The 13,652-nt window shown below is 36.0% G+C and overlaps 1 protein-coding gene across 1 annotated transcript in view; it reads right to left on the bottom strand.

Annotated features, from left to right (window-relative positions):
- The window catches only part of PTH2R (parathyroid hormone 2 receptor), a gene marked incomplete at its 3' end in the record, with an annotated part of 82,844 nt that overhangs the window by 43,099 nt on the left and 26,093 nt on the right, over window positions 1–13,652 (bottom strand). Inside the window, exons 4-6 of the mRNA XM_081242153.1 lie at window positions 4,848–4,945; window positions 1,388–1,577; window positions 304–457 (exon numbers count right to left, since the gene is read on the bottom strand). Coding sequence (XP_081098279.1) covers window positions 304–457; window positions 1,388–1,577; window positions 4,848–4,945 — 442 coding nt within the window. The remainder of the gene's footprint in view (window positions 1–303; window positions 458–1,387; window positions 1,578–4,847; window positions 4,946–13,652) is intronic.

Here is a 13,652-nt window from a genome sequence, read left to right as displayed (position 1 = left end):
ACGATGAGCACAGCAGTTCTAAATGTGCATGACTAACAAGATATTTCCCCCAAAGAATCCTCTCAAGAATCTGGCCTAAGAACACTAACCCTAAGTTAAAAGTGAAAAGTTTGTTACCACTGGGAGGATTATAGACTTGATCTTAATAAATTTCCTGAATAATTAAAGAGAAAGAAAGGATAAAGATAGAATAGGGAGAGATTATTTCAGGAAAATGACAGAAAGAATGCTAATGACAGGCAAGACAGAAAGTCCTACAATCCATAATCCAGTTGAAAAGGAAAGGAGACAGAAATGCCTTACCCCAGCCTATCAAGGTGAAGCCCCACAGGTACTTGGTGTCCGAAAAGAATGCCACAAAGATTAAACTATGCAGATAGAGGCCTTCCACCAAGATCCAATAGTAGTTTGTAGCCAAGAAGTAAATAAACATCACAACTGCAATCTTGCACCCAATCTGTTACAAATAAACCAACATTGCACCATATTAGAATTCCTAATTGTACTGGTTCCAACATTAGACCACTAAAAAGCAGTTCCTCCATTTCTTTTTTATAACCTAGTATCTCTTGTACCTGGGAAGGCCAAGACTTTTGAAAGAGATCAGAACAAAGTTATTTTAACATAGCATTTCTAAGACTGCTGGTTTGATTCTATTTTTAAAATAAGATTTTTATTCCTTTAGAAGTTACAAGAAATCACTTTTCCTTAAGTTTTCTTGTTTATAAAAATACTTGATCATCAGAGAAAATTAGGAAAGTAAAGAAAAGCATAAAGAGGAAAACTTAACCATCATTCAACCATGAATTTATTTTATTCTGGTCTTTTTTATGCCCTAAAAGTTAATGGCTTAAAATGATAAACATTTAATATGTCTTATGAATCAATGGATTGGCTAGATGATTCTGCTGATTTGGGCAAAGCTCAGCTAATCTTGGCTAGGCTCACTCATAGAGGTCTACCCTCAACTGACACACCATCACACCTACTTCATTCTAGTTCATTTAAAAAGTCACAAAGCCAATCCAGAATTAGAATCAGCAGAGACAACAATGAACTACAGGGCAAAGGGCAAAGATACCAACAGCATTAATTCACACCATCAATACAATCAATCTATTCTACCTAATTTCCAGATATATTGCTTCAATGGTGATAATGCTTCTCATTAACTGAATTATTGGGTGATTCTACTTACTAAATAACAACAGGACATTTAAGAGCAGAATCAAGTACCATGGAATCTTATTTGGGAACAAGTCTTTGAGTCTACAATAAAGGAACTAAATGCCCTGGGTTTTTAAATCCCAAGCTCCTAGTCTTGCAGGTGGGCTTTTTACTTTTGAAAGTGGTGAGCCAAGCAAGGGCTCATGGTGAAAACACTTACATATTGTGATTTGTCCACAGGAGGCACTTCTACGGAACTTTGTAGGTCATCTTGCATTATCAGGGACTGCAGCTCCTTTACTCCTATGTGGGCATGGACCACTCTGTCCTTGACAAAGATGCTCACAGCTCTCAGCATGAAAGACACAAATAAGTGCATGTGGATATAGTTCCTAGTACAATGCAATCGTCTATGGAGAGAAAATATTCAGTATTTAGATTTGAATAAAATTAGAAATGGAGAAAGAAAATAAATAAATGAGCTCAAACTCCTCCCAAAAAAGAAGAAATATAATAAACCTGAACAAAGACAGAAACAATTGGGGTCAAAAACTAAAATGTAGCTTTTTGAGAATTAATTTCAAATGTATCCTGATCAGCTACCATGGTTATCCAGATTATGCAGTGTTAAATATTATGCTACATTATACTATAGCATTACATTATACTATATATTAAGGTAATAAATAATTGATGGAGAACCACCTTGAACAGGGATAAGCCTTATTAAAACTGGAATGTGCACATTTTCAATATATTCTCTATAAGAAAAAGTCAGATATTTTGATAGAATTACAGTTTTATTTCCTAGGAATGTCAGAGAAAAAACAAGCTTCCTTTAATATAAAAAGCTTTGGAATTATAAAAGGATCTTAGACACAAGTTAAGTCAGTAACATACTCAGGAGTAGATATAGCAGCATCAACTAGTACAGAAAGGTAACTCCAAAAAAAAAAAGATTCCTTTTAAGTTTGATTAAAACAAAAACAAAAACACCAGGAAAAGGGATGTATAATCTGGTCAAAAGGCCCAGCTCTACCATTGCTTGACTATGAAAAAAGCTGAGCTTTCGTGTACAATGAACACATTGATTCTACGTCTCTTCCTGAAAAGACAAAGTACTCAAGTATAAGGAAGTAAGAAATGTTTTAATCCAGTAATATATTTTTATATTTCATAATATAGAAAGAATCTACTGTTAAATACTCTGATAAACTATTATGTAAACTGAGGAATTATTACTTAGTCATTTGTATCCTCCTGAAATTTCACATAACTTTTATTCTCATAAATATCTATTTATTATTCTGAACAACCACAGCTAAGTTTGATGTAATGGAATGAACTCTGGATCCGAGTCAGAAGATGAAGGTTCTGTTTCCAGCTGGACCACCTATGACCTTGTGACTTTGAACACTGAGCTTCAGTTTCTTGTCTCTCAAATGAGATCATCCCTGCCAAGCCAACTTCATGAGGTTATTTTGAGGAATCCTTCTACAACCCCACAAATGTGATCGTGTTACCCTTCTGCTTAAAAACTTCATTGGCTCCCTGTACACTACCAAGACAAAATTCAAAGCCCTTGACAAGAGCCTGTAAAACCTAATGCTACAAAATCTAGTTTCTCCCTGGCCATTCCCATATGGCCACTCCTCCCTATGCATCAAATTCTGCATTCATATGGGACCCTTCTATATTCCCTGTGTATACTCTGCTCCTTTGTGCCTCTGACCTTTGTACATTCTGTTCCCATCATTTGGAATGTGCCAAATTCCTTCTCATCATTCAGTATCAGCTCACACACCAGTTGTTCTGGGAAATCTCTCTCCCTTATCTTGTTAGTTTTAGACTAGTTCCTTAGTATTCCCAAAGCCCTTTATGAAACCTGCATTACAGTACTAATAATATTTTAATTGATAATCATCTAATGTGTCAGTTTCTCTCAATACATACACTAGTAGTGTACATACTACTTTTCTGGTCTTCAACATATCTTAACTTGGCCTCCATCAATACCAAAAAGGGACTATCACATGATAGAGAAAAATGCTTGTTGAACCAATGGACTAGTAAATCAATAAAGCAAAAACTTTGGAAATATAAACTACACCACTATACTACTACTATATGAGAAACTGTTGGAAGTGGTGGGAATATTACAACTAGTCATTATTTATTGATTCACCAAACATTTACTGAGCACCAGGACATATCAAGTACTACTGAGAGTGCAGCAATGAGCAAACAGAAAAAAATAAATGCCTACTCTTGTGTGGCTTTACATTCTAGAGGGAGAGACACAAAATAAAAAGATAAATAAGTAAAACATCAGATAATACATTAGACAGCTATAAATCAGAGGAGAAAAGTAAACTAGGAAATAGGTATGAGAAGTTTCAAGGAAGAGAGGATTGTAAGATAATAGGAAACAAAATATAAAATTTTTCTTTTAGTTATAGTTTCTGTTAATTTCTAAATCCTCTGTTTCCATTTTCTAATGTATCATCTAACCTCACTCCTTCTTTTCCTGCATATAATTTAGCACTAAATTTTTCAATTGTACAATCTTAATTTAATATATCTCAAAACTGTCCATTTCTATCCAATCCCCAAGGCCACTGTCCTAGACCAGGCCACCATCTTCTTGTCCTGGTGACTCTACTAGCATCTTCCAAATGGGCTTCCTACCACCAGTTCACACTCCACCTTACAATGCACATTCCATGTCACTGCTCTGCTTAAAATCCTTCATGGCTCCTCACTGGCTCTTAAGGTGAAGGTCAGATTCCATATACAGGTCTCAATACCTTCCCAGCCCTGCTTACCTCTCTAGCCTCAGTGTCCATCACCTGCCTACAGCAAAATTCTCAATTCTCAGATATTCCATGCTTTATCTTGAACTAAACTTAGGTTTGGAACTCTCTCCTCAGTCTCCTCTTTTGGTTAAATTTTGTGTATATTCATGTGTCATTTGGGAAGTCTTCTCTCTTGTCCCTCCTCTGTCCTCCCAAATCACTATAAGCCACCTGAATCACAGCATTTCTCAAACTGTAAACTCATTGTTTTCTCAGCTATTTGTGTCACAAACCAGCTGCAAGCATCAGCTTATACACATAGTTCTCTGTTTTATCTCCATATTGGTGTTCAAAATTCTGTGTTGATTTAGATTAAGTTGAATTGAATTAGACAAAGTTTAAGAGGATAAAAATTAAACCACAGCAAAAGCAATAAATACTATTTCTTTATATATGATATCAAATCAATTAGAGATTATTTAAAATGAATTTCTGTCCCATGGCACCAAAATCACTTGGGAAAAGTGAAATAAGTCTTTATATCATGAGTGAAAATTTTTGTAACTCACTTGACAATAGTCTGTGTCACTTTGCAAAAATATAGTACAATGCAGATCTATTGGCTTAATGGTTTCATACTGCTTTGGTGCTTTAAGTTTTTAAACAAACAAACAACAAAGAAGAACCCTGAATTTTTCATCAAAAATAAATTGTCAAAGTCAAGTAATTTTACACTACAGAGTCAAATAATTTTACACTAGACTGAATTCAGAAACTTGTGTTTGGGAAAAGTATTTGGAGGTACAGATTATGAGAGGTCTGTGTCTTTGATGAATAAGAAACAGAACTGCCCTTTCATGGAGAAAGTGATTGGGAATCACTCACCTGAAGTAACCAATGATGAGAATAGCCACGGCCAGAGATCCAAAGGAGACAGAGTAACCAATAGTGTACATGACATAGAGGCGTTCAAAGAATTCTTGCTGGAGGGCAACAGATTTAATCAGAAAAGCAGGTTTGAACAAATAATTTGATGTAGATAAACTTAAAAATCGTGCTTTTAACCTCTTTAAAGATAGGCAACGTGTGACCACATTCGTATAATATACAGGTTATTTTTCTGGCCTTCCTTTTACTCCCTAAATTCAAGTCAGGGTTAAAGATATAATTAAAATATTTGGCATTTCTTCTTGCTTAAGTGAGGCCAAATTCAATGTTACAAAATTTACTTCATGTATTTTTACAGTGTTCATTTTAACTAATTGGAACTGTATATCTAACATGTGATATTTGGAGTAAATAAAACACATGTTACAGACTATTTTAAAACTGGTAAAAAAATATGTCACTTTGGAATATTAGTTCTAGTTTTCTTTAGCTTTTTTATTGAGCTGTAGTTTACATGAAACAAAATGTGCAGATTTAAAATGAGCAGTTTGATGGGTTTTGACAAACCAAGTTCGTTGTGCCACTTGCTAGTCAAAAATCCACCCACCATCCACCCCCAGGTAACTACTGTTCCAATTTCTGTCACCACAAATTGGCTTTATCTGTTCATGTACTTCGTATATTTCTCAACTGTTCTTATACTTCTTGGAATTATATAGTATATACGCTTTTTGTCAATATACTGTTTTGATATTCACTGATATTGTTGCATGACTCAATAGTTCATTCCTTTTTTTTGTATTTTAAAATAACTCTAGATTCAAAAGAAGTGGAAAAGATAGTAAAAAGGGTTCTATGTACCCTTCACGCAGTATCCTCCAATGCTTACATCTTACATAAGTTCACTAAAATATCAAACCAGGAATTGGCATTGGTGCAGTTCATGTGTTTACAGTTTTGTGTCATTTTATTACATATGAAAATTTTTGTAACCTTCTCTGCGATCAAGATACAGAACTATTCCATCACCACAAAGATGTTCCTTGTGCTGTTTCCTTTACAGTCATACCTACCCTGTTCCTCTCCACCAGCCTTATCACCTGCCAAACATTAATCTGTTTTCTATCTCTATAATTTTGTCATTTCATAAATGTTATAGAAATGAAATCATACAGAACATGATCTTTGAGATTGTTTTTTTTCACTCAGAGTAATAACCTCAAGATCCATTCAAGTTGTTACACATACCAAGTTTATTCTTTTTTATTGCTGCATAGTACTGCATGGTATGCATGTAACCTACATATACCATATTTGAAATGAGTTTCAAACTTTGTAGATAACATACAAAGTTGGGTCATGTTTTTTATAGACTCTTTCAATCTCTGTTAATTAGTATATTAAGACCATTTGCTTTTAATATAATATTGATATGTTAAGGCTAAGTCCATCATTTTATATTTTTATTTTCTGTTATGTTTTTCATGTCTGTGTTTTGCTTTTCCTGCCATCCCTGGTTACTTGAACATTTTGTAGAATTCCATTTTGATTTATATTTTTGTATAGTGCTTTCGGTGGTGGCTCTCAGTATTATATTATATAGCTTAATGTGGAAGATTTGATCATTGAATTTTCACCTTTCTTCTATTCTAATTAAACATTGAAAAGTATAAATCTTTCTCTACACTCTGCTTTCGCTGTTTCCCACAATTTTTTATATATATTGAGCTTTCATATTTATTCAGTTCAAACTTTTGCCATTGGTCACATAATTTCCAACTATTTATGAATTGTATACATATTTTAATTTCTTTTCAATTAATTATTTTGTGGTCAGAGAACATACTCCATAAGATTTTAATCTTGAGATTTATTGAAACTTGTTTTATAGCCCAGCATATGTTCTATCTTGATAAAACTTTGGTGAGTACTTTAAAAGAATGTAAATTTTGCAGTTACTGTGAATGCTATTCTATAAATGTCAATTTATTCAAATTGTTTGAAATATATTCTGTAGAAGGTTTTGTCCAATTGTTCTATCAATTACTAAGAAAATGGCATTCTTTAAAATGTCAACATGCTGGAATTTGGTTATTTCTCCCTTTAGCTCTGACAAATTTTGCTTCATGTAATTTGAAGCTCCTAAATGCATGTATATTTAGGATTATTTCCTCTTGGTAAATTGATTCTTTATAATTTGAAATGTCCCTCCATCTTGGTAATTACATTTATCTGTATCTTTATATTTAGAGTACATTTCTCAAAGACAGCAAACTACTGATTCATACTTTTATTATCCATTCTGACAACCTCTGCCTTTTAAGTGAAATGTTTAGTTCACTTACCTTGAATACAATCATTGTTATGGCTGGGTTTAAATCTAACATATAGGTATTTGCATTCTAAATGTCCTATCTTTTCTTTGTTCCTCTGTACCTACTTCCTTACCTTTTATTGAGGGGTAGGGGATGGGGACATCAATCAAATAATTCTTAGTATTTCACATGTGGGTTCGTCTTGTTTTGTTTTTGGGTGGGGGGCAGCTTAAGGGATCTTAGTTCCCTGACCAGGGGTTGAACCCTGGCCCCTGGCAGTGAAAGTTTGGAGTCCTAACCACTGGAATGCCGGGGAATTCCCAAAACTTGTGTTATTTTTTAGCAGTTACTATAGAGACTTGGTTATGCATCTGAACTTATTAGAGCCTACACTTAAGTAATATTGAACTATGTCACCATATAAATAGAACTTTATAATCATGTACTCAATTTTGCTCCCCTAGCCTTTGTTCCTTTTAGATTTTGTTCTGCATAATTTATAAACCCCAATAAGAGACTATTATGTTTGCTTTAAGCAGTCAACAGATTTTAAATGAATTAAATTATAGATATAAAGATAGATATAAACATAGCAATAAATAAGGATAGGTATATAGTTTTGTTTATTATTTTAGTCTGCCATTTTTATCCACATATACACCTATTCTGGTACTCCTCATGCCTTTCTGACAATCTATGCTTCCATCTGGAATATTTCTCTCCTGCCTAGAGAATTTTTTTGAGCATTTCTTATACTGAAAGTCTGATGAAGATGACCTGTCTCAGATATTTTCTGTCTGAAAAATATCATTATTTTGCCTCTGTCTTAATGAATATTATCACTTTAAAGATATCATTCCATTGTTTTCTGGCCTCCACTGTTTATTACTAAAACACAGCATCTTTTTAGTTGTTGCTCCCCCTTTTTCTCTCACTGCTTTTAAGATTTTCTTTTTACTTTGATTCACAGCAGTTTAATATGATGTGTCTAAGTATGGTTTTCTTTTTATTTACCCTGCCTAGGGTTTGCTGAATCTCTGGAACCTGTGGATTGATTTATTTCATCCATTTTAGAAAATTATGGGCTATTGCCTTCTCGGATATTTATTTTGTCCTATTCTTTCCCTCTCTCTTTACCTCAAATTTCACATATGTTTAGACAATTACATATTATCTCACAGTCCCAGATGGTTCTGTTTTTTAAATTTATTTTTTCTCCTAATGCTTCAGTTGGATAATTTCTACTGACCTCTCTTTAGGTTCATTGATCTTTATCATGCTGTGTCCAGTTTGCTGTTGAGCATATCAAATAACTTCTTCATTTTTTAATTGAATATTTCAATTCTACAATTTCCTTTTTCTTTAAGTTTTCATTTCTCTGCTGATTTTGCCATCTGTTTTATGCACCTTTTTCACTAAATCATCTAACATATTTATAATGGTTATTAGCAAGTCCTCATCTGCAAATTACAACATCTGGATCATCTGTTTCTTCCTGCTATTGTTTTTACTCTAGATTTTGGGTCCTTACCTTGTAATTTTTATTACACTACATGCATTGTAGGTAAAAGAAGAGTAAGGACTGGAGTATGTAATATTAACAGCCTGAAAAGGGCAGTCCTCTTCCTCTACCAGGCTTCTTGGGTTGGGAGGATGGATTACTTTGTTTTTAAACTGGGATTGGGTTTGTTGTAGTGCTTTGGTTTTGTTTTTGTTTTTATGATTCCTTTTATCCTGATTTTAGGTTTTGAGAGCAGATTCGAGACTTTTCCTTCAGCAGACCATGGGATCTGAGCACCAGCAGCCTCTAGTGGCCAGTATATGAGTTTTAGTCCATCTGACAGTATTCCAAGCTACAGAAGGACTCTTTCTGCTTCTTGAACCATCCATCAGCTTTGGAGCTGCTGGAAATTTCACTTTGCTCTCCAGCTCTGCCCTGGGCTTTCTGCGTCTCAGAAGATGTCACTCCATTATGCTGCTCTGCTCCAGTTCTCAGCTAGCCACTGCCTTGCTTTGGATGAAGACCTCCTGTGCCTAGGAAAGGTCTTTCTCAGCTCTATTTTGTCAGGCTGCTGCCTTTCACTTAGTGAGATTTGTCATCTTGGGGGTTTGTCTCAGCTTTCCTGCCCCACCCCTGGTCTATAAGCTGCAGCAGTCCTGAACTTAGAGAGAGCCACAGATACCCCAAGAGATGTCTCTTAGCTCCTCTGTTCCATCCCATGCCTTCAGCTAACAGCTACCTCTCATTCTGTGAGGGTCCTATGCACATCTTGGGAAATTTCTCTTGGCCCACCTGCTACACCCCAGCTTTTGGCACACTGGCTCTAGACACTCAGTGAAGGCTTGTGGGAAAGAACTGGCTGATGGGTAATAGCTCACTGTGACTGGGGTTCATTCCTTGGAAATCTAAGCCCTTATTCCAGTCCTTGTCTGATAAACGTTGTTTTAAAAGTCTGGTTCTTTTCTTTTTATCCCCTTCCATAGCCTGGTTGCTCCTCTTCTGGTGCAGAGCCAGGGATAAATGCAGCCATAGGTCTTTTCTCTCATAAGAAAAGCTTTCCCACTTCTGAAATTAGGTTCATTTAGATTTCTTGGCATCCTCAGCTTACTGATATGTTTTTACAAATTATTAACTTTGCATCTTACTCAACTTATTCTTATTGTTGCAACTTCCCACATCCTGACTTTGACTCTTGTTCCTGTTTTAAAACATTTATTACATATTATTTTCTCTTAACAAAATGTTAAACTTTTTATAGAAAATATCTGGATAATGTGTAAAATACAAAAAAGAGAAGGAAAAAAATTCCCTAATTCCCACCAAGCAAAAAGAAACACTGTATTTCATGTATTTCTTTTCACTCTATTTCTATGTATCATTTCCTACTGTTTTGAATATTTGCATTCCCAATTTATATACAAATTTATTATCTGATTTTTTTTCCGGGTAACTGTATAACAAAAGAATTTCCCAAGACCACAAACTCTTTACACAAAATATATATTTGAGCTTATTTAACCATTTCTTCATTGGAAATTTAAATTCTTCAGAATATCCACTATAATAATTAATGGTTCAATGAATATTATTCCATTCAGTTCCCCCCACTTCAAATCTTTATGCTTGAATCTTAGAAGTATAATTATAAGATCAAAGGATATGACCCCCTTGAAATTTCTTAATATATATTGTTAAATTACTGTCCAAAAGTCCATATAACATTTAGACATGAGATATATGGTAATTTCTACAGTATGCTACTATTTAAAATATCATACTCTAAAGAATTTAACAACCTCATGGCCCATCATAAGAGTTTCCTTGCTTTTTTTATTGAAAGTAATTAGCTCATTTTGTCAAGTCAATGATATGGAAATTATTTAAAGAACAAAACAATAGATGTTTTAAAAATCTTTACCTTATTTCCCCTATAAAGATGTGGCATTTATTCTAAATGCACTTTTTCATTTTTACCTTTTTTTATACAAAAACTCTGATTATAAGTATTAATAATTAATATCTCATAAGTAATATCATTTTGCCCACACTATATCAAAACTTTAGAAGGTATCCAGTTTTCTTATTAAAAGATATTTACATTTCTTAAGTTTTCTCAAATTATTGCTTAAGGGTTGTAAACAATAGAAAACACTCTATATTTTTGATTAAGGAGATAAAGTTACTTACACTAACAAAATTAATCAAATTTTTCAGTTAACTTTTAAATCATGTTTACATAAAATAGTATATATTTTGGGTATTTCACTGTCCTTAGCTATTTTGACTCTTGGAATACATAGTAATTAAAAAGAATGGTTGTAATATTCTGAATAGAGTTCAGTGTAAATAAAATCATGATATAATTTAATGGCCATTTAAAAGCTGTGAAGACTTGCCCTGATCATCATTTAATGCACAAATTCATAGCAGAGTATACTAAATATTGTTAATGTTTATTTATATCAATGAAATTGAAATTATTTTGAAGTATTTTATATTAACTCATTGTTGGCTTTGGTTCCATTGTAGAGTACATAATTGTCTCCTCACATTGACTAATTTTATCTAAGAAGCATGTCAACAATGAAATACAAAACTGAGGTCTTTTGGCAATTTACTAAAGAGTTATTAAGGTGGTAGTGCTTTGTGTTAGAAAAAAAAGTTAAGAAAAGAAGTTCTGACTATTAATGCAAAATCAAACAGGGACTTCCCTGGCAGTCCAGTGGGTAAGACTCTGCACTTCCAATGCAGGGGGCGTGGGTTTGATCCCTGGTCAGGGAAATAAGATCCAACATGCCATTCAGTGCGTCCAAAAAAAATAAATCAAATGAAGAAAACTCCAATTTACCACTTCTGCCACTGCTCTCCCTCCCTCCCCACCAGAAAATAAATATCATCAAGCATAAAGAAAAATGTCTAATGTTAGGAGAGTTATGTATTATGACTGTTCTCAGGATCCTCATAAAATCATTTATACATCAACTTACCATGTTCATTCCTAGCATCATATGCTTACAGCATCACACATTTTACTGATGAGATCTACGTGATAGGAATTTAGGTATAACTTTTAATCCACCACATATAACCTAAAAGTAACTATCTAGAAGTTTTTGAAATTTACATATGATTACCATACTGGAAACAGCACTGATCCTGCCATGATCTAGCTGTGTCACTTTGACCAACACTTTGGTTCTGAATTGACTCACACGTGTAAAATTAAGGTATTGTGTGAGAAGACCTATAAGACACCCCTTGCTCCTCTTTAATTCTGAAACTCTAATCTTTCATATACTAATGAAATTACCTGCTGGCAAATCTTATGATATGGAAAATACATCTCTAAAATACAAAGCTCCTCCAGGAATACAGAGTGAGAGGAGATGTAGCCATTCATAGGTAACCAAGAAAAAAATCATGTTGCTGACTACCAATTTGAATTTTTATACATAAATAATGTAGCATCATATAGTGTAATGTAAACATAATATAATACAACAGACACATATTTATAAGTATATATGCATATATCTCAGCCAGGTCACTCTAACCTAAAGAAAATATCAAAATGTTTCAGGTCCTAAAATAGATAATGAATGAGAACCTACTGTATAGCTCAGGGAACTCTACTCAGTGCTGTGTGGTGACGTAAATGGAAAGGAAATCCAAATAAGAGGGGATGTATGTATACGTATAGCTGATTCACTTTGCTGTACAGTAGAAACTAACACATTGTAAAGCAACTATACTCCAATAAAAATTAATTTTTAAAAAATAAAATAAAGGACTTCCAGGGAAGATGGCAGAAGAGTAAGATGCAGAGATCAACTTCCTCCCCACAGATACACCAGAAATACAGCTACAGGTGGAACAACTCCCACAGAACACCTATTGTACGCTGGCAGAAGACCTCAGACCTCCCAAAAGGCAAAAAACTCCCCCACGTACCTGGGTAGAGCAAAAGAACAAAGAAAAAACAGAGACAAAAGAATAGGGACGGGACCTGCACCAGTGGGAGGGAGCCGTGAAGGAGGAAAGGTTTCTACACACTAGGAAGCCCCTTTGCAGGCGGAGACTGCGGGTGGCGGAGGGGGAAGGCTTCGAGTCGCAGGGGAGAGCACAGCAACAGGGGTGTGGAGGGCAAAGAGGAGAGATTCCCGCACAGAGGATTGGTGCCGACCAGCACTCATCAGCCCGAGAGGCTTGTCTGCTCTCCCGCCGGGATGGGTGGGGCTGGGAGATGAGGCTCGGGCTTCGGTCTGAGCACAGGGAGAGGACTGGGGCTGGCAGCATGAACACAGCCTGAAGAAGTTAGTGCGCCACAGCTGGCAGGGAGGGAGTCCGGGAAAAAGTCTGGACCTGCCGAAGAGGCAAGAGGCTTTTTCTTCCCTCTTTGTTTCCTGGTGCGCGAGGAGAGGGGATTAAGAGCACTGCTTAAAGGAGCTCCAGAGATGGGCGCGAGACGCGGCTGAAAGTGAGGACCCCAGAGACGGGCGTGGGACGCTGGGGCTGCTGCTGCCGCCAAGAAGCCTGTTTGCGAGCGCAGGTCACTGTCCACGCCCCCCTTCTGGGGAGCCTGTGCAGCCCGTCACTGCCGGAGTCCCGGGATCCAGGGACGGCTTCCCTAGGAGAGCAAACAGCGCGCCTCGGGCTGGTGCTACGTCACGCCGGCCTCTGCCGCCGCAGGCTCGCCCCGGACTCCGTGCCCGTCCCTCCCCCCGGCCTGAGTGAGCCAGAGTCCCTGAAGCAGCTGCTCCTTTAACCCCGTCCTGTCTGAGCGAAGAACAGACACCCTCCGGCGACCTACACACAGAGGCGGGGCCAAATCCAAAGCTGAGACCCGGGAGCTGTGAGAACAAAGAAGAGAAAGGGAAATCTCTCCCAGCAGCCTCAGAAGCAGCGGATTAAAGCTCCACAATCAACTTAATGTACCCTGCATCTGTGGAATACATGAATAGACAACGAATCATCCCAAATTGAGGA

Source organism: Mesoplodon bidens (assembly GCF_964165515.1).
Source record: "Mesoplodon bidens genome assembly, chromosome: 8".
Classification (NCBI taxonomy): domain Eukaryota; kingdom Metazoa; phylum Chordata; class Mammalia; order Artiodactyla; family Ziphiidae; genus Mesoplodon; species Mesoplodon bidens.
The sequence above is the reverse complement of the archived record's forward strand: the minus strand, read 5'-3'. Positions and strand labels throughout refer to the sequence as shown.